This window comes from Idiotropiscis lumnitzeri, chromosome 21 (assembly GCF_059441095.1).
Source record: "Idiotropiscis lumnitzeri isolate Australia: NSW breed Sydney's pygmy pipehorse chromosome 21, RoL_Ilum_1.0, whole genome shotgun sequence".
In the NCBI taxonomy this organism is placed as follows: Eukaryota; Metazoa; Chordata; class Actinopteri; order Syngnathiformes; family Syngnathidae; genus Idiotropiscis; species Idiotropiscis lumnitzeri.
In genome coordinates this window covers 10099521-10123675 of record NC_142411.1, presented here as the reverse complement: position 1 = coordinate 10123675, position 24155 = coordinate 10099521, and the positions used below count along the sequence as shown (strand labels likewise).

The window sequence follows — 24155 nt, the reverse complement described above, 5'->3', positions numbered from 1 at the left end:
CCCACATTCAAATAAAGTGTTACCAGTAAATTCAATACCTCATTCTTTCAGTGGGTATCTCCACTGTAAAAAAAAAAAAAGTTTATAGACAGCAAACTTGGATACAAAGTTGGGCAGTTCAAAAAGATCTTTTAAGTTTTGCTGTTGTGAAAATTGGCTTTCTCATATTCCACAACGACTAATTGTTCCTTTTGTTTTCCCCAAATGTCAAGATTCACGTAAAACCAGCTCAAAAATGCTTTTGTAGCAAACAACTTAATTGCTTTGTTGCGCTAACTAGCACTTGCTACAAATGTCAATAATTTATATTTTAAAGTTTAAGGTAAAGTATTTGGAATATGTCATATCTTTTGCCAGACCTGAAACTTTTCCAACATAATCTGTAGAGTTGATTCCCTACTAGTGATGGGAAAATCAAGCTTCAAATGTGCATCATGAACCAGTTGTATTGTTTTTGACTCCTTCATACGGCACTGTTGGTTTAAATAAAGGCTTTACAAATTGTGTTCTTTCAGTCCAATATATGAACATCTGCAGGAGTCAAAAAATACAACAACTGGTTCATGAAGCACATTTAAATTTTCATTTACCCAAGTATACATCTAAAGTAAATGTATAAAGCAGTACTAATACTAAACGGAATAATCATAATTAATATAATAATTGAGTATATTATCTATCAGTAATAAGGATTATTTTTATATTATTATTAACACTTATTCTAAACAAATTCATGTATTCAAGGCAAGCTGTATGGAAATAGTTGACATACTTGTGACATATCTGTTTTTTATTCAGGAAAATCAAATGCTTTTTAAAGCAAATTGGACTTTTCTTACATCTGATCGTTCACTCAGTAATATTAGATCATTTCAACAATCAAAATTTGATTTGTAAATAAAGGCACATACATTTACAGCTGCATTCTTATGACTTTGGGCACATAATGATGCAATTACGTAGCTCGTAGCAGCACAATTTTACATTCAAGGTCCTTTTGACAGTAATGTGAATATATGAATATTTCCAGCTGGAATACAAACATGGAATGTCTATCAAGTTGTGATACAATTACAAATTCATCAGCTGCTACATTAGGTACACTTTGATAATCAAATAGCATCCAAGCCAACTGCAAACATACGTTGACATTTTCAGAGAGGTAAGTATTAATTCTACACTTAGTTTATTATTGCAATTGTAGTTTTCAGTGTTATTAAATGACCAGCGTGTGTATTATTTTACACAGAGAACAGCATGAAAACATCCACTCTATTTTGTAAATAGCAAATACTGACCACAGTAAATGTCCTATTTTAGCTTAGTGGTTTTAAAAGACAGAGTCCTATATTGTTGAGAGACGTCATGATCATACACAAGAACACGTTAAAACATCCTTCATAGTTTGCCTTCAAAACCATGAAAAAAAAAAAATCTATAACTGGACCAAAAACTAGTCCAATCACAAACGTATTGATGAAGACATTCAAATCATACAATGAAAATAAATTCTACTTAATTTGTGCATAAGTGGACAACAAATATACCAAAGTGGGTTGCATATTATGGCTTTTTTTTTTTTTGCACTTCACTGTTATTACTCGATAAAGAGGAAGTTGTTTCAGTTAACAACAAAAACAACAATTTCTATGACCTTAAATTTGCAGTGCAGATCCAAGTCTTGATGAATATCAGGGATTCAATGTCAGATTTCTTGACATTTTCTTTAATTTCTCAATGCAGTCCAAATATTGCCCAATGAAAAGCTCATATATAGGCTCCAAATTTTGAGTTGAACAGCGACAGCAATTGTGCTATTATGGATAGATAAAGGTTTGGATACATTTTCAAGTACCTTAATATTAGATCGATTAAAACTATTAAGGATTAAAAGATACAAGTGGGAGACTTTATCATTGTGTAATGTAATCATTCGACTTAAAATGAACCTCCAAAAGCCAAACACATGAATGAAAATAAACTCGTTTTCCATTTAAAAGATCAACATAACAGTGTTTTAGTTTTATGAGCGTCAATGGCGGTTTATGTAAGTTCCAGCATCAGTTACATTTTACCGTATAGTTGCAGACACGTGCACAGACGTTTTGAGGGGAAGGCGCTAAAACAAATAAAAAGATTTAAAAAAAAAAAAAAAAAAGGAACAAAAGGTTCATCACTAAAATTGGTAACAATTATTTACAAAGGAGGTGGAATTTCTTTCTTTTTTTTTAAACTGAAATTCAACATTTCTCTGTGATATGAAAACCCGTTCGGGACAGGAAAAAAGTTTGAGCAACATTTTGCAACATTTAACAAACCCCAACATTCACAAAGTTTGCGAGCATTCACAGAACTGTGAGATACCACGTTTAAGAAAAAGGGAAAAAAAAGGGCCCTGTCAAAAGGACAATTTTCTCATCCAGGGCAAAAAGGGTTGGTGGTGAAGCACCATTCGGGGTTTATCTGTGCACGTGCCCGATCTTAAGGATCAACAGTGTTACAATTAAAGTCTTTGTGAGTCGCATTTTGACTGCTTGTCAAAAGATAACCTCTTGTATGTCTCTGTGGTGACTTGCTGCAGGTAGAAGATATCCGGGCTTTTGAGGGAGGAAAGATCAAGACTACCGCAACGTCTGGCCAGGTTCCTAACTAGCAAGTAGAGCAGCACCAGGCAAAGCAAGAGGAACACGGTAATGCCGAGTACGCTTCCTGCTTTTACGTAAGATGGCACTGAGGCTGGACGTGGCTCCGCCGGCGTGGGGTACACCGGGCTCCATCCTCCTTCGTCGGGATGCACACACATGTACTCATCAAACAACTCATAGCCCTCGTTACAAGAACACACAAAACTCCCAAATAGGTTTTCACATGTGTGTTCACACTGGTTTAGAATCTCACACTCATTGATGTCAGTGCAGTATGCAGTGCTGTTGCGGATGTCTTGGATGTAGCCGTCAGGGCAGAAACACTGATGCATGTCCTTCTCCTCCAGAACAGGATTTGAGATGCAGTTAGCCGGACAGTCCTGCTTATCGCAGTACATCTCACACTTCGTGGGGTCAAGTGGGGACACACTGAACCCCTCGTGACACTCGCATGCATACATGCCGTGGGATTTCACGCACTTCATGTGCTCACATTTGTCACAGATCCTCACATCCACGCACGCGCCCTCCTCCTCCTCAAAACCGTCTTTGCACTTGCACTCGTACTCACCACGCGTGTTCACGCATCCCTCGCCCTCTAAAACGCAAACATCGGACTGCTCGCACTCGTCTACGTCCACGCAGCTTTTCCCGTCCGGTGCCAGCGTGTAGCCTGCAAGGCACCTGCACTCCTGTTTGGCGGTGTCACACAGGTGCGCGCAACGGTCACACGGGTTGTCGCTGCAGGTAATGAGGTTGGCGTGGAGATATTCTCTCTCCGGACATATGCAGAAAGTGGATGCGTCGTTGCAGTGGTACTCGCAGCCGCCTTGCATCACCTCGCAGTTCCATGGCGCTTGCAGCCAACTTGATTGGAAACACAAATACCTCGCGTCTGGATGGTAGGCGCCCAGCTTCCCCTCTTCTGCGAACGTTCCAAGGGGGAAGTGAAGTGAAGTGGTGTTCACCTTAAAGCCCATCGGCGCTGTATATGTCACCTGGACGTCTCCAACTGCGGAGATGGCACTACAAGGGTCCGCGTTGGGGTACTGGCAAATGTACCCATTCAATTTATTGCCACACGGCGTCGTTTGGATCGTCAAAATGCTTCCACTCCACACCTTGCACGAGGTGCAGTTTTGAGCGTCGGTGACCGTCCTAGAAGGGTCGAACCAAAAACTCCCCGTGAGGCCGGCCAGTAAGTGCCCCTGCGCTTCCACATCGAGGAATAACAACAAATCTCCGTTGGAATCTCGGCAGCTTTTCTGCGCTCCTTGAAAGTCTTTTTGTCCCACAAAAACCGCATAACATTGATTATCTTTGCAATGTCCGCGCAGAGAGAGAACAATATCCTGCAGCCCGCAAAGGAGAAGCGCGCGCGTCAGAAAAGCAATCATGGTGACGATGCTTGACGAGATTATGGAGAGGGTGAAAAGGACGACGGCCTTCTGTGTTCGTCGACGCAAAGTTGCCGAGGAGACTGGAAGCCCCTCATTTTAGCGTCCATTTATAAAAGCATGTTGCTCTCTATAGTTGGAGCAGCACAGGAAGGAAGTTCAGTTCTGGTGGGTCCGCTTTCTCAACCCTTCCCCCGCAGCTCTAAAGGCTTATCACAAACATACTGGCTCATTAACACACACACACACACACGCACACGCATACGCGCGCGCGCGTCGACGCACACGCATACTTTCCCCATGAGTGAAGATCCTATCATGGGAGGATCACTTGTGTTGTCACATCTCAACACATACCTATGTAAAAAAAAAAAAGACAGGTAAAATAAGTGCAACCTGCTGATTTAGGTCGTGTACTTAAAAACAACTCTGTAAAACCAAACAGTAAATCTAAGTAACTTAGTTATTATGAGTGCAATATCATTTGGAGCATTTTAAGTGGGCCTACTAATTAGAACATTTTAATTTCTTCCAAATAACTTTTTTCACTTTGTACTGATTGACACAGCATCAGAATCCACGGGAAGTTTAGTATCTTGCTAATACACTTTCACAAGGTGAACCAAAATTCAACTCGATGCTGTGTCATCAGTTGGCCAATAAGAAGACTGTGTTTAAGTGGTTTGAGTGAGTTGAAGGTATGAAATCCATCAGTACTGACGAGACGCCTGTTTTGCGGATAAATGACGAATGACTAGAAACGTAAAAAAAAAATGATGGGCAAAACACAGACGTAAGTGGGTTTTCTTTGTCACTGTAATCGTCAGTACCAACGGAATTTCACAATCCGTCACTGACGGATTCCCATTGCGGGGTTGCTAAGCGGAGAAGAAGAGGAGCTCCTCGCATAGGAAAAATAAAAAAAAAGGTTGACTTTTCTAACTCGCCGTCCCACAGAACACGACAATATTGTGCCACATTGTTTTTATTTTGGGTGTGCTTGTACCGCGTGTGAAGATATATTCTCGATGCAGGTTGCCGCCGCTCAAGAAGATCTGACAGACGATTGTTCTTTTTCACTTTGAGTCAACGCTGTGATTGTGTATTCAAGTTATTACTGGGAGTCGGGATTTCGATCATTCAACAGCATATCCCAAGTGTAATATTCCCATCCTTACAATCGTTCAACAAAGCGTGCAACTGCAGTGTTTCTGTGCGTGACAGATAGCAGAAATTTAGTCGGACTTGTAAAAGTAATCTGCCTTACCGAGACGTGTACCGATTCAAATTCTGACCCAAATGTACAAATTCCAACGTTATTATGTCACTTCAATGCATCCGGAGTTGTAGCGCAACGTATGCTATATAGCCTCTCTTTGACCGGAGATTTTTGTTGCCTTATGTGATGAAAGTGGAGCGGACGGACCATCGTCATCATAAATGTAAGGTGAACCTGCGGTTAATTTGCATATTAACTGCCCACACACAAAGTTTCAACTTGTATAAAATACTCCCCAAACCCTGAAGCAGTGATTCTCAAAGTGTAGTTCTGGTAGTGCCACTAGAAACTTTTGAAATAATAGAATTCAATCAATCAAGAGAAGCTGGGTTATTATTTTAATGCAACTTTTCTACAATGCTATGAAATATAAATAAAATAAATAAAATATCTGCCTTGTTTTTGATGAACATTTGTGCCTACTACACCGCTGTACTTGAATGTTGCTCACTCTGGTGGTACTTGGAAAGTGAAGTATTACTTCAGGTTTTACTTGGCATAAAAAGTTGCAGAACCACTGCCCTAAAAGATGAACTGCTTCAGGAATACGTTGAAAGATTGAATTTACGGCAAGGGTTGTACACTCACATCCCGTAGGTAACAAAAATAGCCAGCAAAGTTGGCACAAATCTTTGCAGTTGGTCAAAATCAGTCATCATTGTTCACCTTTTCGGTGTCTCCTGTCACTGCATCGCCTTTCTCAAGTGACTGGACCTGGAAGAGGAAGTAACACAAGCTGAATAGACTCACTTCCTTCAATTAAAAGGTTATAGAAAGACAATGAGATGAGAACCAAATTTTGGAAAGCAGTTTTGCATTTGCTCATTCTTCGCTGATGTGCTATGTGGGCAGTTGGGAGCGTAGGAATGTGAGCAAACCCCCTCCCCTTGTGACTCTCTTGTGAGTCTCATATGGAAATAATTAACCAATTGAAATTGACGTGAAATTGAGCACCCAAGCTTGGAATGTGATTCCGTACGTGTATGACACATGGACATAGCCATCCTCAGTATAAGTGGACTCTCACGCTATTTCAATACCTCTCTCATAAATGTAGGTGTGGTGGGATGCAATAGGGTGGAGGGGATGTGAGCCAGCCATGCAGGGAAGAGATTTCTTTGTTCAGTCACTGCAAGCAAAATAACCACTTGATTGTTTTTATTTAAATTGGGAGTGCTAGATAGAGGGTTGCTAGGTGGCCCTGTGGCTCTGTGTAATCTCAGCCGGAACCAAGCCAGGCGACACAAGCCTAGCACCGCTTGGTCTCGGTAAATATTTTGACTGATGTCTATTCGTAATGCCCATGCTGACTTAATCAAGTTGCAGGCGTGTCTGTAGTTCGTTTCGCCCACACCAAAAGTTGTCACATTAACGTGTTTTTACAGTGATTCACGTGGTTAAGTTTTGTGTCAGCCGTTTATATGGCAACGGTTTGAACAGACTGCTCGCCAGTCGATGTTCCGTGTCAACGGTACCCGTTCAATTCCTATTAAGGGAGAGTTTGAATGTGAGTGTGAAAGGTTCTTAGTGTCTCTATTAGTGCCAATGTGATTGAGTGGCGGCCAGTCCAGGAAGTCGTCAGACTTGGGCCTGAAGTCAGCTGGGATAGGAACAAATTAAAAAAAAGAAAGGCTAGTGTCTGATCTCAACAGAAAATTAAAATTATGTTGCATTTTGAGACTTAAAGTTTGAGAAATGAGCAGGAAAAAAAATTCTCCCCCATGTGTGTTCTTATATGTGCTATTAAATGTCTCTTTCCAGAGAATCTTTTACCACAAACTGAGCAAGCAAGACATTGCAGTTTGGTTGATGTGAGTAACCGTAATTCGAGCAGGTTGTTTCATAATCAAGAGACATAAAAGGAAAAACAAAATAGTTCCAGTAAAATATTAAGTTCCTAGTTCAAAGGTATGAAAGTGTGTGAACAAGTTCATATATAGTGAATGCAAAAATGTTTGTTATTACCACAACCACCCAAAAATATTTTAGGAAACTTCCGGCTTCTCAAATGGTGCCCATCTTTTCACAGTCATGAAAGGAGACATTATATTTTTGTCCTTTTTACAACTTAATGGCTGTCAAAATTAAAGTGTCGACTCAAGATAAATCACATAAAAAAAAAATTCACACAATTAAATATTGCTGACTTGGAATTCTTGCTTCTATGAAGCAAGGTTTACATGTCTTAAATTCCTAACTGTTTATCTTTAATTTGTCATAAGCAACCCATAATAGTTTAGGTCTAACACAAGCAGTATTGAATCTGTTATGTAAGTGTGAGTACACAATTTGGACTGAGTGGTCACATTGGTGCAGTCCATTGCGGATAACACGGTTTCCCCACTTCTGGTTTGGAGAACTACAAAAGCCTTGAATTCAAAGTCCACCCCAGTATAAACTTTATGAAAGACTGATTTCTTTCTCTTCCCAAAATCAACTAAAAAAAATCTGAACATTGCACAATGCCCTCATTGTCATCCAAATTGTAGGGCATTTTAGATCGACGTGTATGAAGTGTCCAAGAACCTGCTTTGCTGAAAACCATTGTGCGCAAAAACATTAGATTAAGAAGAGAGGTACTCTTGTAAAAGAGATCCAGGAAATAACAATGAACTATATTTGGATTACAAAAAAATGTCATGCCACATAAGATGAGGAAAAGCTACCCAGATAGAAATCGGCATCAATGGGGCGTTTGTGAATTTTGCGCCCGCTGTGGGATGGAAGTAGGCTCAATCCTTGCGGCATCCCACATTTCTATTAAAATCAGAACATTCCGAGTGAAAGTGCGTGCTTGATATTGTGGGAACACAATAGACTCCCATGACATTGGCATGTAAACTGCAAGCTCTCCCCTTGTGGATGATGTCACAGCGCATGTGACATGGGTAACTGGAGACCACCTTGCATCCTGATGATGCGTCCGTGTCCGATGCTTCTTGTAACTTTATGTGACTCTAAAGAACTTTGAAGTGTCTCTGTATGAATTGTGGTCCACTGTACAAATGAACTCACATTGCCTTATTGTGCATGCATCGTCAACAATGTGTAAATAAATTGAAAATATGTTTATATGAGGTCATGATGAGCTGTAAAGTTCACATTTTGTTGAAACCTCTTATATTTTTTGCATGTGAAAGAGAGATTACGTATGAGAGAAATTGTCGTTGAAAGAAAGAATATATATTTAAAATCAAATAAATAACCTAAGAACTTAATTTAAATTGAGATTTGAATGACATAGGAGTCAATGGGAGTTTACATTTTCTCATACAACACTTTTTAAATTGACCATCTTCCCTCATATTTTTTTTATTTTTTGAACATTCATACATTACAGGGTCGAGGTTAGTTCGAGCAGACCCTCTCCAACAAAAACAAAAGTGTGCCGGTTTGACGCGACTGGCATTTAAGCAATGTTTCCTTAACCTTCAACCACCGTCATCAATTCTATGGCAACTCCCAAAGTGTAGAGACACGGCCATAGATTGCAAAGTCTGTTTGAAATGTTACAGCAGAGGAAATGGAAGGTGTTGTCCATGTCCTGATTGTGGATCAAAGGGTGCGCGCGCACACACGCCCACACACACACACACACACACGCATGCACACGCACTTCTGAAGGAACATGTAAAAATAGGCATGACACACATGTCAGAATACCCATTCACAACTAAACCATTTTTAATTTGTATTGAAATTTGCATTTAGTTTTTAAACACATTTTAATACATGCAGGGTTGGGAGGGTTACTTTTATAAAGGATTCAGATGCAGTTACTAGTTACCCATTAAAAAGATGGACTAAGTCACGTAATCCAAGTACCATAATATAAAAGTAAGTAACTTGAATACTTTTAATTAGTTTTTGGATTAACCCAATTGGCTACCAAAATGTAACCAAAACAAAAAATCAATACGATATATATTTTTACATATTGTTTCTAATCTTTTGTGTCATATGGATGTTTAATAAGGTTTTGTCATGCACCCCGCAATTCATATCCTGTGCAATACTTTTCGAGACAATTTCATTGTTACATTCATCCCAAGTAGTGTTACAACTCACACTGGTACTCAGGTAGGTTATAACAAGATATCTCTTTGTATTTTACATTAATTGATATTATCTATGACGGTAGTAGTAGGCCAAGTGTATTTCATTTATAGCAGACAAATATGGAGATCTCATGTCAATATTGGAGATCTTTAGCACAATGAAGCACTGAGTTACACTTGCTCAGCAGGGCTCCAGACTAGCTTTTTTTTAATTTAAATTTTTTTTTACCAGGTGACCCTGACTTGCAATTTTATGAGTGAAAGTAGAGAATGTAGGTTGACTCACATTAACAGAGAGAGAGAGAGAGAGAGAACGAGAGAGAGAGAGAAAGAGAGAGAGAAAGAGAGAGAGAGAGAGAATTACAGAATCTGTTTTGTATTTGTAACTCAGTTCAAATTCTTATCCATGTTGTTGTTGGTCCGGCCACCATATCCAAGTGTACTTATCTAAATCTAATTGTCAAAGTAATGATAGACGAGGATCTCTAACAACTTCTAATTCGGTATGTCTTTAAAAACAGTTGTTTTGTCCCAAAACGAGTGAACTGGGATGAAAACATTGGCGTAATTAAGGACAACATTGCAACACGTTGTGCTTGTTTAACCTCACACCTTGAGATAGGACTCAAGAGTCCTGAAGGGGCACTTCCTGCCATTGAGTTTTGAATACTCTATCTACCTTTCTCACCCCTGCGCCACAGAACAGGACATGATTTACACTGTGAACATTTATCTGAGGGTCTCAGATGGTGAAACTAAATATCCTCACGCCAGGACGCCAGGGCTCAGCAAAAGCTGAGGCGAAAACAGATAAAACCTGTTCAGAGTTGCCAAACCACAACACCTTTGAGGATTGTTTTGGACAAATCCGAGAATTTTTGCAGTGAAAAATGAGAATTCCATCATTGGGTAGTTACTCCCATAGTTTGCTGTAGCATAGAACTGCATTACATCATGCTGAGAGCTTTTTTTAATATACAGTATTGCAGTGGTGGATGGTCAAGGCTTTCTCTGCTGGCCTAATATAATCCAGAAAAAAATTATCATATTTTCACATTGATGTCATATTATATCGTAGTGGTGTATTTTTAAGTGACAGTTTTTATCCAATCGGAATTCATCTAGCTCATGTTGCCAGGCAGATTTCACAATACCAGTAGCACGCACTATTCGTCCGAGGCCTTCAGATACAATTGTGCGGGCATGTGTTCTGCCAAAGTCAATGGGCTTTCAGAGTTGATAGACAGTTGCGATAGCCAATCAGAATACGAGTTGGTTACAGTGAGCCTACGCGTTTTGTGATTGGATACTCACTCGTGAGGGGCAGTGCTATGCGGAGTTAACACACCCGGAAGACTTAACTGGCGGCCGTTCGAAAATGTAAAACATATTTTTGAGTTTTTAAACCACAATGGCAGAAAGATGGAAAAGTGTGGATTTAATTGCACATACACTTGCAAGGCCATTTTCAAGACGGACCTTTTAAGAGAAGCTAGGATGCCCTACACTCACTTAATATTGTGTAAGAGTATTTATGTATATTATTTTTCCCGCCGTGATAACATAAATGATGTTAATATGAGGGGGATTTATTCAAGTAGGACTAAGTAGGACTTCAATGAAGTCCCAGGTATGAAAAGCACTGCCCGCCAACTGCAGAATTGACTCTCTCATGTTGCTAAATGTGGTAACTAAAGTTTATGAACAAGTTCTCAGTGTATACAAGCAAAAACAAAAAAAAGTAAAAAATTATGCCCCTTATTTATTTTCCTTTATAACAAAAGCAACCATGTTTTTTTTTCTAACACGCAAAGCCAACCCTGAACATCCTGTGCTGGAATTTTACAGATGCTCCCTTCATGCCTCAACTAATTGCAGGAATCTGCCGGATTGAAGTGTCCGTGTCTCCCATAAAACTGGCTTATTAGGTCTGTGTGTTTTGGCTCTGTGAGTCAAGGGATTATGTTTTCCGCTGCTCGTCTCTCTCGAACCCCCTTGGACAGGAAATAAGAGCGGGATAATACAGTTTATTGTCTGTTTTTATTCGCCGTCGGTAAACACTGAAGAGGCAAGTAGACTAAAGGAATCCAATGTAGGTTTATTGGCACATGCCAACATTCACCCCATTTCCTGCAATTGTGTTTAATATCAGAAAAGAGCAAAGTAAGCAGGTAATGAACCCTGTGTGAAATGCTGTCACTTAAGAAAACACACTGATTCTCCCCCAAAAATATTTTTTTTAAAATTTACAGACTCTGTTTTAAGAAACATCACTTGGGTGTCCGTAGCACGGATCCTATGATTGCAAACGTGGAACTGAACGATACGGACACGACCAAAATCGTTCATAAAACAGAGGAGTAACCGAGTGTGCCGAGTTTTTATATATCAGAAATGATTTACTTGCTTACCAATGAGGAAATTATTGAATGATATGCTGTGTTGGTCGTTTTGATTACACCCTCCTGACTTACAAAAGGGTTAAGATGTCAAAATAGTGTACATTAATTTCCAGTGCATATTGTTCTTTTATACTTTTACACTTTCTTCTGCTCAACGCACTGGAGTTTATTTACGTGGCCGATATGGCGAGTTGGTAATTCCGCAGATGAACCTATCTAAAAGAGGGAGGTCTGTGCCACGGTGGGTGTGGACACAGCCAACTTCAATCATATCCACACAGACAACCATTTTTTTTCCCCAGAAAAGTAAGTCACGTCACGTCAAGTCAAGTCAAGTCAAGTCAAGTAAAAGTCAAGTAAAATGAATGTGTGTTGGTAGTCATTTGATGGTGGCTGAAACAAGTTTAGGGGAGTCTCACAGATATTTTTCAAGTTTTATGTTTAAATTCAGAGGCAACACTATACTAAATAATCGCTTTAAATTTGCTTTCTTTGCGTTTAAAATAAGGATGTGTGTTTTCTTTCAATGACAGGACATTAGTTTTTCTTTCAAATTGATGCCGGCAGATTTATTTCATAGGACACCTATTTTATTGTGTTAGTTGTACCAAAAAATCAGCTTCCCTTGCACGCCTTGCAAATCCCAGGAACAGTAATGTTTCCCTTTGGCTTTCCAGTCCCACACGCAGAACCCTGGCTGACTGACAGATGCATCCACGGATGGGAACAAGCCTTTCAGTTCTTCCTCCTTCTGTCGTAAACAAAATTCATCCCTCGAGGAAAATGTCTTGGCATTCTGACAGGAATATTACAACTTCCAATGACCCCTGAAACAAACCCCTTGGACTTTTGTAAGATGGTTGTAAATACCAGTCTCAAACTCCATAGTCTGATTGTTTCAGGTTTCCGGGTTTTGCTTTTTCCATAACATGCAGCCATGGAAACGTGCCTTGATTTTTCACTCCCACACGCACACACGTGCAGGCACGCACACATCACAGAGGTCAACAAGGACCTGCACAAACAAATGACTGTTTTCACCAACACAAAACCCTGGAAATAAGTGCTTCATAATGTCACTCAGGCAACAAAGGAGTTAGAGAGACAAATAAAACATTCACGGTCACTGTAAGTAAATTTCTTTTTTTATTTAATTTCATAATCATGCCTGTGTTGTTTTTAATTGTTTGCATAATCTTTGCATGATGATATGTTCATGTTACAGTTGCCGCGCATGAGAATGTCAAAATATTAAACTAAGTCAACTAGTGAAAAATAATATGGCACTTTAAAAAATATTTTTGCCATTGGCTGAGAAGTAAAAATAAAAAAATATATACTGTACAGTACTCAACTGCATGTCTTGGTTATTGTTTGTTGGAAATGAATAATCCCATAAATACTTGGTTGCTACATCATGGATTTCATCTAAAATATCAGGAATGGCACCAGTCACAGGATGTAATTATACAAGTCTTCATTATACACGTTCAAGTGAGCATATCTGAAAAAGAGCGATTGACTTATTTGTTTATTGTGAGTGATAGCGAAAGCTTGTGTAATGTGTTAGATCGCCTGTTTGTGTTGGAGGTCTTGCACTAATCTTTCTTTACTGTATGCAGTCGGGTATATACTCGCACGGGCAACTATTCCTTCACTTCCTGTTTCTCAAGGTTTATAAATGTATGTCCCGTATGTCCCACATATAAATACACTGACAGCTGTTGTTTACGCGAGTGAACATTACACACACACACAATATATATATATATATATATATATATATATATATATATGTATATATATATATATATATATATTATATATATAGATATAGATATATGTATATAGATAGATAGATAGATAGAGAGAGAGAGAGGGAGAGAGAGAGAGAGAGTGTGTGTGTATGTAGGGGTGTGTGTGCGTGGGGGTGGGTGTGTGTGTGTGTGTTGCACATCACGTCACCCTTCGAAGAAGCCTTGAGCTTTTATCAGATTTTCAGTGCCAACTTTGAAACAAAATGTGGCAGGAATTTTTCATACCTTTTGTCAACAAATGCGCCACTCTCAGGAAAATTGCCACTTCCTCCCTACGCCACATTATTCTGCTCTAAATAGCACACTACTTGATTTATTTATTCGTCTTTATTAGCTGATGATTTGAGAGGGATATGGACCTTTGTCCAAACATCCAGCCTGGCAACAATGGCTGAAAATTAAGTTTGTACCTTCTGGGGGTTATTTCATTGCACAGGCAATGAGGTAATACTAAGAAAGTGCACACCTATTCAAAAGAATACTCATAGGAACAAATATATGTTGGCTTAAATGGCCCATTTTTAATATCCCTAGTGTGCTGACAACCAAGTGCTATTGTTATTGAAACCCACTTCTATGTCGCATTTTGCTTGTTTCTTTTGGCAGCCACTTAACGATGTAACTGCAAGCCAAACGAAAAAATTCAATCAATCTATTAGCATTGGTAACACTTGCAATGTGTGGTGTCATTTTTGTTTTCAATGAATTTAACTTATTAATAAAGTGAAGTAAATGTTGGAGGTAATAGTTTAAAAAAAGAAGGTTTTTAATTTGGTTAAATCCTCACATTTTTAACCAATCTACACAAACTCACAGGGACTTGTCTTTTTCCGAAGAATCCAACAGTGCATGCTGTGGGAGGATCGTATCCTGAAAATACAATGCCATACTATCCAACACAGGACATTTGAAAATCCAACAAAAGAATCCAGCCTTGTGAAATAACAAACCACACATGGCTGACATTTCTGGCCGTGACTGTGCAGCATCATTCAAGCCGAGTGGTAGTCGACATAACAATGTTCAGCTGAGCTGAGCTTACTGTGACACGCCTGTTTACAAGGTTGCAATGCATTGTGGTTAGACAGACACGCAAATATCATCATTATTATTCGCAAAAATTTTGTACTCGTTATCAATGACAGATTTATTAGAAGGAATTAGATTAGATATTCCGCATGAGTTGTGATCTAGTAGAAAGCCTATTTTTTATTTCCCAAAAAGGAGATTGCCACCGTCAAGTTTTTTAAAGTCTTTGTATTTTTATTAATTAATTAATAATTGTTTTAGTGTGGTGTCTACTATGTACCGTATACAAGAGATCCTGAATTTTCCAAGCAAAAATGATCATATATATATATATATATATATATATATATATATATATATATATATATATATATATATATTGGGTAATATCATGTCTTGGATGTTTAAACGATGAGTCAAGCTCAAGACCTCACAAACTCTCCCTCTCTTACTCTAATATTTTCCAACACACCCAACATTAACATTGTGCCGTTTATCTTCATGTTTGAGCCAAAAATGAGGCTTTGTTCCAAAGCATCATTATGTTCTGACCGTACAATGTTCTAATGCTGCCATGTTCCCGAAAGACAATTATGGAATGACAGTCTAAGCTTAAAAAGCAGAACTCAAATGTTGACCAGTTATTCGTCCAGGCATAGTGCGTCATGTGTTGTTAAACGCTATGGAAACTGTGCCTAGAAACAAACAACAACAAACCCGCACATATTTTCACAAGTGTTGGTCTTCAATGTTCTCGCAACAAATCCGCCTTCCACCACCAGACGTTCTTCCTGGACTATCCTCCGCCGCCATCAATCACACTCCATTTGTTCCAAACATTCCTTTCCTCTGCGCCTGAAGAGAACTCGGGTACAGTTCAACAACTCTCTGCCTCCCAGCTGTCTGTCCATTAATGGCAGTAAGTGTCCCCCGTGGTGAGAAACTAGATGCGAGCTTCTGTTACAAAATCTTGTGATCATACCCCGCAGATAAAGATTTCAAAGATGGAGGTTTGATTTGATTGAAATGACACAATTTTTTATGTCATTTTCTCAAATACTTTATACAATTTTTTTAAAGTGACTACCTCACACTTTGCTTTGTGCTAGTTCATTTTGGTAAACTAAATTTCCTGAAATGCCACTTTGATATTGAACGAAACAAAGCCACGTGAGCAGCTGTTAATCAAATCCACCTTGGATTGTTTTGCATCCACACATCTTAAAAAAATAATCAAGGGATCCTTGAACAAAATTTCAATTCCATGCTTGAAATAATGATCTTGTTACGTCAAGGTTTGTAATAACACAGTGGACATCACTGTTCACAAACCTCATCTTCTTTTACCAAAAGACAGAAGATTTTGTGAGAAAGTGAAATATTTCACCTCCCACGCTGTTAGAACTCAATGAAGTCCTGCACAAAACATTATTGGCTCTGTCTAAGAATGATTTAAAATGATGAGTTTTTTCAAAACAGACAAGCATGGAAATGATCTTTTATTGGCAAACGTTCACTGGTGAGAGAACAGAACATCCATGCTAACAAGTTTTATGTTTTTGGGCAAAGAAAAAAAAATGTGCAAAGACAATTGTTTTATTTTAGAAAACGCAGAGGAACATTGGGTGTGTTATGAGTCAAAAATAACATTCGCCTTCTACCCACTCGCAGAAGAGTTGTTATTCATTAAAAGTCTTCCAAATAAAACACACACAAAAAAAGTAGTTTTTTTATTTTTATTTTGTCTGAGCCCTTTTCTTATCTTAGTCAGAGTCAAGAATTGCACGTGCAAAAGAAGCATTTCAAATCCCAAATGCGAATTGGCTCTGCCACGTCATTAGCCCTGAGTCTGTTTAGGATGACGAAAAAACAATCTGTTTTGGAGAAAATATTCTTTTTATTTTCCTTGTGTGTAAGATTATTTAGTTTTTAGGAGAATAACTGTTAGATTTCTTTTGGGGGGGGGTGGAGTGGGGGGGGGGGTAAGTGAGAGATAAGAATTTGGTGCCCGTGAGTGTGTGTGTGCGGGGGTGTGTGGGCGTGTGCGGGTGTGTGTGTGTGTGTGTGTGTGTGAAAGGTTTTAATTTTTTTTTGTGTTATGTTTAATTAGTTTTCAGGGCAGTTGTATTAGTTTTTATCAGTTTTAGATTTTTTTTCAAAAACATTTGGTTTTAGTCTAATTTTAGTTAGTTTTAGTATTAGTTTTTTTAATAGTGTTTTACTTGTGTGCAAGACTAGAATACACCATGGTCAGCATACTATAGTAAAAATTCAACAAAAATGTGAATTTAAGACATTTTGATAATACAAGGTACAGTTTAGCAGTCCACAGACTTTGAATTACAATAAGTACAATGCATGATACCACTTCTAAAGTTAGATGCATGCATGCATGCATCCTAATTTCATAAAGCTAGAACGCCTTGGGGGAGGGAGTAATTTCATAATCAGTTGTGTTTCGTTCTACGTTTGGAGAAAGGTCAACACGTGTGAGTGAGGGAGTGCACGTTAAAATGGTTTGTGGGTACACAAGACAAAAAAACCTTCTAATCAGACATCGTGTAAGCTCTAAGCACAAGTACACAGGCCCACATTTCCCCGCATGGACAACCTGAGGCGTCAGATGGAGATATTTGCACATCTGTTTTTACTTAGTTCTTGCCACGTGAATGTCAACGCCATGACAAACTGCACAAGTGGCTGTGTAAGGCTGAGCTGCACATCAAATCTAGATCCCTTTTGTTCCTTCATAGTAAGTGCATGTATTCACTCAACAAGAATGCACTTGCAGCTTGCAAACATAAAAAATAAATAAATAAAAATATTGTTATTGAAAAATGTTACCTTGAGATATCAGCATTGTTAAAGCAGAAAAAAAAAAGATTTGGAACCCCCTGACATGAAAGCATTTTAGCAACTCAGGAAAAGCAAGAAGAGCAGAGATGAAAAGTTGCATGTTTGACACATGTTTAACGCTACGACAAATGTTGACGTTTCACCTTAAATCAAAGCAGCGCCGCATGATGACGTTAGCTGTTAGCTCATAGTTCAACTACACCAGCTGTTGTCAATCAGAGCAGAGCTTGAACTACTCTGCTGTGGCTCAGACAGAAAAGACGTCTAATTTATCACCAGACCATCTTGCACTTTTTCATCAATCTGAAAACCAAATGTTTCCACCAAGAGATTATACTAATATTTTGACATTAATTTAATTTCCGACCAAATGTAACCCCAAAACACTACTTGGTCTGGACTAGGCTTTTTCCTGTGTGTTTGTCTTTCATTATGTAATATCAACTCTTTGTGTTACAGGAATAGGAGAATGGATCAAACTAGGAACCATTCCAGGAAGGCCAATCACAATGCTCAGATGACACAAATACGCAACGACACAAATTTGTCTTTACATCTTGTTTTAGCTGGCAACATGATGTCCTCCTCATCCACTTCGGTCGTGTTCATTTGCTTAGCGTGATCACTTTACTTTTGTCATGTGTTTGAGGTCCATGCAGAGTTCAAGTGGAAACAACTGCATAATGCAGTTATGTAATTTGGATTTTTGACCCCTTCGTTGCCATTTTAAAGGAGAGGTCAACTCGAAAATTCTCTTTGCTATGAAATGTTGTACAAGTCCAAATATGGCATTCTGATTATCATTGTGTTTGTGGAATATGAGTTAATCAGCAAAATCCATCCGTTGTTAGCCATCTCAGGGGCGGCCATTTTGTCACTTTCTGCCAACCGAAAATGACATCCCAGTTGCTCAGGTAACGACCAATCAATGCTCAACTGTTTTCTGAAGCTGAGCCAAAATTGGTTGTTATCTCAGCCCTTAGCAACTACGATATCATTTTCAGTGGAATTTAATCCTAACTCACATCCATGCAATATTAATCTATTTTTTGCTAAAAAATATTTTGGGGTTGACTTTCCGTTTAAATCATTTTTAGAATAATGTGGAGAATTGTCCACAAATTCAACAACAGCCTTGTTATGCTTGGTGAGATCTTGTGCAAGATTCTTCACAACTGACTGAAACTGCTGAAACTGCAGTCATAAAAATGTAAATTTTAATCATTTTTATTTGCTCTCCGTTTATGGTGAAATCCAAAATGACAAAAAGCTATTAAATCAGTGAATGCAAATAAAGGTGGCATTAAAAAAAAAAAAAAAATATATATATATATATATATATATATATATATATATATATATATATACATATATATATATATATATATATATATATATATATATATATATATATAATACAATTCTACTGAATTAAATTGCATACTGTAATATTATTATCATGGTATATTATTGTAGGTCAATCTTATGAGTTTTTTTTCTTGATTTAACCTTTATTGATCCAGCTCGTGCAATTTAGAACAAAATCTTATAAGCAACACTGACCTGAATGCAGACATCAACATAAAGTCTTTTAGTGCATAATGCAGTATCGCTTTATCATTCACTTGAATATCAGCAAACATTGAATGTGGCGTCTCGTTGTAAAAGAACTATAATATAGCCAGACTGAAAATAGTCAAACCCTTTCACCAGTAAAATGTCCTTCAAATGAAAAAACATCATGCTCCACTTGCCATTGCCAAATCACATTTTTCAACGGAAATTAAGACGAAGGAAAATCATTTTCCAACCAAAGGAAGCGCTTACTTCAGGGAGTTTATTGTCTTGTTCTTGGAGCGTACCTCCCAAAATGAGTGTATTCAATGCAACTGTAAGAAGTTGTTGTCACGACATTGGTCTGACATCAATGATTTTACAACCTTTTTTAAACCATTTCTGAAACCTTTTTAGATTAGATTAGATTAAAAATGTAAATAGTTTGTTTATGCCTCCAACTTTTTAATGGAACAAAAATACCAGTAACGAGAGAAATGACCAACTTTTTAAATACTTGGTTGCAAATATTTCATTAAAAATAGTTAATTAATAGAGTCTGGAATGTATCAATAATTTGTATTGTAATATTACCAGGCGGTTCTTTCATCCCTGGTGATGCTCTGCCTGGGTGCCACTGCAACAGTCTTTTGCTCCTGCTTTTTCCTCCAGTTTTCCTCCATATGAACACTATATGGAACATTTGGTCGGCGGGTGGCGGGATGCTGGAGAAGCCCATTCACCATCGTTATTTTAATTTAATTTCACTAGAAAAACAAAACATGAAGTGGACGTGTTGTGGTCATAATGATTTAGTTTATGAGACAATTGATTTGTGACTCACGTTAATGACATGATGTCATCTTTAATTGCCATCTCAATGAAATGACGACAATGAAGAACGAACGTCTCATTAATTGTTCTCTTCCTCCCCTCAATTATCTCTGGTGTGAGGCGGTAACCAGAGATGTCTTGTAGAATTTGATGGGGCCTGCTCTTGATCCGCTAACATTAGAATACATTAAAAACAGAATTAATCCTTTGAGGAATAATAATAAATCACTGGTTGCTTTTATTGTACGAGGTTTCTGTGGCGAGGATCGAAAAAGAACTTCCACACTCTTTGTCTCTTATTGCTCTTAAACCTAACCAAGATATTTTACGTATTGATGACTGGCAATTTGTCTGCTTAATAACGACTTTAAAGTATTTGCTATTAGGTCAGAGACTCAAGGGAGAAATTATTCCGTTATTGAGGAAACACTGTCCAGTTTATTGTCAAATAGACATCAATAATGTTAAATTAGTTTTAGACAATATTGATTATCCTAATGACAATTCTTTTCACTCCTTTCTTGGACTTTTACAAAGCATTGGAACACCCTCTATTAAAAAAATAAATTAATTAATTAATAAATAAAATAAATAAATATTTTTCTTCAGCCATTAAAAACACTCTATAAAAATAGTAACATGTCTATAAATCTGAGTGGTTACTTCCTCTAGATGTGCATTGTCCAGAGGGTTAGGCAGGGTTGCCCTGCCTCTCCGTAGTAGTGGCTCAGCTTCTTGCCGACCACATTAAATACAGTTCTGCGATAGGGATCTCCTTGATTCATCACAGCACACACTTATATGTACTTATTTCTTGCAATTACAATTAGAAAGAATCAACAAATGAGGACTGTGCAGTGCGATCCCTGTCGCCCCATTTCTATATTTCATACTTTAGCTGTATAGCTTGGGTAATAATTTAATTAATTTCAACTTTATCAGACTCGGGTCTTTAAAACAACACATAAGAGACAATAAATTGTGAAATGTTAAATAATACATGACATAGCCCACGGTAGATGTACACAGATATTTCCACAAGTGAACCCTTAGTATGGAATAACAAACTGCTCACACAGGTGCTTGAAAGTGCCACAATAATGCTATTCGCATTAAATCTTTTAAAAGTGCTTTAAAGGCCCTCACTCCAACAGTAACGCACGTCTGACGAGCACTGCCCCCTATTTTTATTTTATTTTATTTATTTATTTAGTTTTATTCAGAGTATTCTCATAGCATCATTATATGCAATTTGCAGCCTTTGCATACTACACATCTTATAAGATGACCATCGATGAGCAGTATAAAGTGGTGTAAACAAAGACCCTTTCACTTTAGTAGAACAATGGCAATACTGTTAGCATGAGCACACAATTCTGACACTGTCTATAAATATCATTATGAGTCATTTGATCAGAAACAAAATAGACGAGATATCATTTTCTATTTCTGACCTAAAGGTTTTTGCTTGCAACTCAAGCGTAGGAAAGATAAGGTGTTTGTCCTCTTTTGTTCCACATATTAAAACAGCATTTTGCTGCCATTGATGAAGCAGATCATATATATCAAGGAGCTGCTGTAAACCTGCACTGCTATGGCTGGTTTATCTTCATACATGTTTGCCACTCTGTTCTTGGCTAAAATAAATAAATAAATAAATAAATAAATAAAACTTTGCCTTGAGCTCCGTGTCTATGAAATAAAAAGATTTTATAATTAATGAAATTACTGAACTTTCTCTTTCTCTTTCAAGCATTCTTTATTTACCAAAACCAGCATCTACTATCCCGTAAACAAAATTGCAAAATGAGCAATCAATACACAAAAAGTATACACCGAAATATGCAGTATGACAAAATTAAAAGGGTCAGAATAAAAACTACCACACACACACACACGCACACACACACGCACGCACACTCACACAAACAAGGAAGAACAATAATTAGAATTCTATTCAGAAAATAAACCCTTCATAAAATCATGTATTACAATAGCCTGTTTTGTTTTAACACTCTTCAATATTTTTGTAAAGTTTCCATTTTTTCAAATAACTTTAAAACAAACCCTAACACTTAGAAATTATTATACATTTTCAAATTCATGATCATAAAGCAACATTCCTTTAACCAAGGGTAAATATAGTAAAAGAAAGCAGCTTCGCAAAATTGCTCACTGCTGCCACCAAGTGGCAAGTAAAACTAATCATCATAGTTTCTTATGCTTATGAGGCGCCATACTGTTTAAAAGTGTGCTCCCCCCCCCCGTCCAATAAAACAGGATAATTCAAACTAAATTAACATTTGTATGGCTTTTCTTGGCATTATGCAGCAAATATTTTTAATGAGCTAAATCAAGGTTGTAACAATCAAGTCCCACTGGCTGAATTACCACCAAGCTGAGATCCTAGCACGCATTATTCTACTGTCATCTGATTGTTGAAGCACTACATCAATAATGATGTCATTATACCGAACCAGACTGTCATGTAGCCCCTAGCTACCTTTCATTTAAGATCAGAAACCCACTTTGGCTAGTTTTTAATGTTCACAATGCGCAAAGAATGCGCCAATTAAATCAAATACAATTTTATTAATTACACTGGTCAACGAATGTTTACTAACTTTTTTAAATCAAAGATCCAAGTTAACGTTTGATTAATTCCGCATCTGCCCTAGTTTCTTTTTTTTTTACACTATTTTGCATAATAATAATGATAATAATCATAATCATAATATTTAGTACGATGTATTAATTATATATTATATATATTTTTCTGCAACGTCCTACCTATAAATTATAACAATAAATAATTATAAAATGGTAAAATTCATATTGCACGAGCTCTGATAAATCAAACTTCAAACAAATATTGTAGATATCTAAAAAAAGTGATGTGCTTGTGTTCAGTGAGGTGAAGATAAATCCTTAAGAGTTAAACTGGGGCATGAATTGATGTCATTTGAAAAACACAATGGAGGATGACACTGCAAAAAAACTCTGCCACAGGTTAGTCGTTGCTCAACACACCACCACCAAAACCTCATACCAACTACGAATTTATTTTAGAGAGCAACAAAAGACAGCTGTAAAAATCACAACTTAATAAAATCATCTGTTTGTAGGGAATATAAAAGTCTCAAGAAAGCTAGAGGGAGAATGAAGGGAAAACGTCTTTCGTGATATAATTTGCTTTGGAAATACTATTACAACATAACAAAGAATTATGCTAAGAGATCATGGAAAGAAACTATTTCTCTCTTAGACTTTGTGAGTAGAATTTCTGAAACAGCAGTTTTCTTCCTATAGAAATATGTGCAGTGCATGTGATACAATGCTCAACTTCTCGAGTTCCTTTTTGACCGTGCGTTCAGGCAATACTCAGCTAAACCAGTCCAACCAGTCGAGCCTAAACAGGTCAGCTTGTCACTCGTGAGATCTGGACGCTATCTTGACAGCAGCTCAGAATTCAGGACAGGACTTCCACAATTTTTCAGAAGAGCTTCAAATGACCAGACTAAAATCCACAATATTAGGTACAGAGTGATTGACGTCTTGAGGCTTTTCTGACATTTCTGTGAAGTTGGTCAACATGCTCATGAATGTCGTCAATCAATGTAAGGCCTGTGAGAAGGCTCACTGTAACCAACTCGTGATCTGATAGGCTATCGCAACTGTTTATCAACTTTATGAGCCCCTATACTCACACAGAACAGACACCCACACGTTTGTATGTGAAGGTCTGAAGGCCTCGGACGATTAGTACATGCTACTGGTATTATGAAATCTGCGTGGCAACACAAGCGAGATGAATTCTGATTGGATAAAAAAAAATTACAACACTTGGGCTGTGAAAGTTTAAGCGTTAACTCTGTATATTAATCAAAACCATTTTAACTCACTTTTATTTACTTCAAAAATAACTTGCATACTTTGCAAAACCAAATTCAAATACTGTACCATATTAGGAGTACATCTTTAGCACATCAACTCACAACAAAACACCCCCGCTCAAGTTACCGCTGGGCCTTGCGAACCAACACTGACGGTGTGTGGCGCATGTGGGCACAACTAAATGTACTGTACAAGTTATGAAAACTGTTTCAAAGAAAGTCTTTGAATTATTCTTCACTTCATATTTGGTGATTTTACATTCATTACAAGATATTATTCACGTAAATATCTGTTACAAGCTTACAAAAATAGTAGTCAAAAAATGTGATATACAGTGAAACCCCGCTACTTCGCGGTTCACCTTTTGCGGGTTCAGTGCTTCGCGGGTCT

The 24155-nt window shown here is 37.7% G+C and overlaps 1 protein-coding gene across 1 annotated transcript; it reads right to left on the bottom strand.

Moving 5' to 3' along the window:
• Positions 1–769: 769 nt before the first annotated feature.
• LOC148316921 (thrombomodulin-like) lies at positions 770–4221 on the bottom strand. The gene has a single exon (XM_088286455.1). The coding sequence runs from the start codon at positions 4040–4042 to the stop codon at positions 2504–2506; it is 1539 nt and encodes a 512-aa protein (XP_088142581.1). The 5' UTR covers positions 4043–4221; the 3' UTR covers positions 770–2503.
• Positions 4222–24155: the final 19934 nt, after the last annotated feature.

Coding starts and splice junctions, on each gene's coding strand:
- LOC148316921 (XM_088286455.1), bottom strand. CDS start 4,042: ATGATTGCTTTTCTGACGCGCGCGCTTCTCCTTTGCGGGCTGCAGGAT.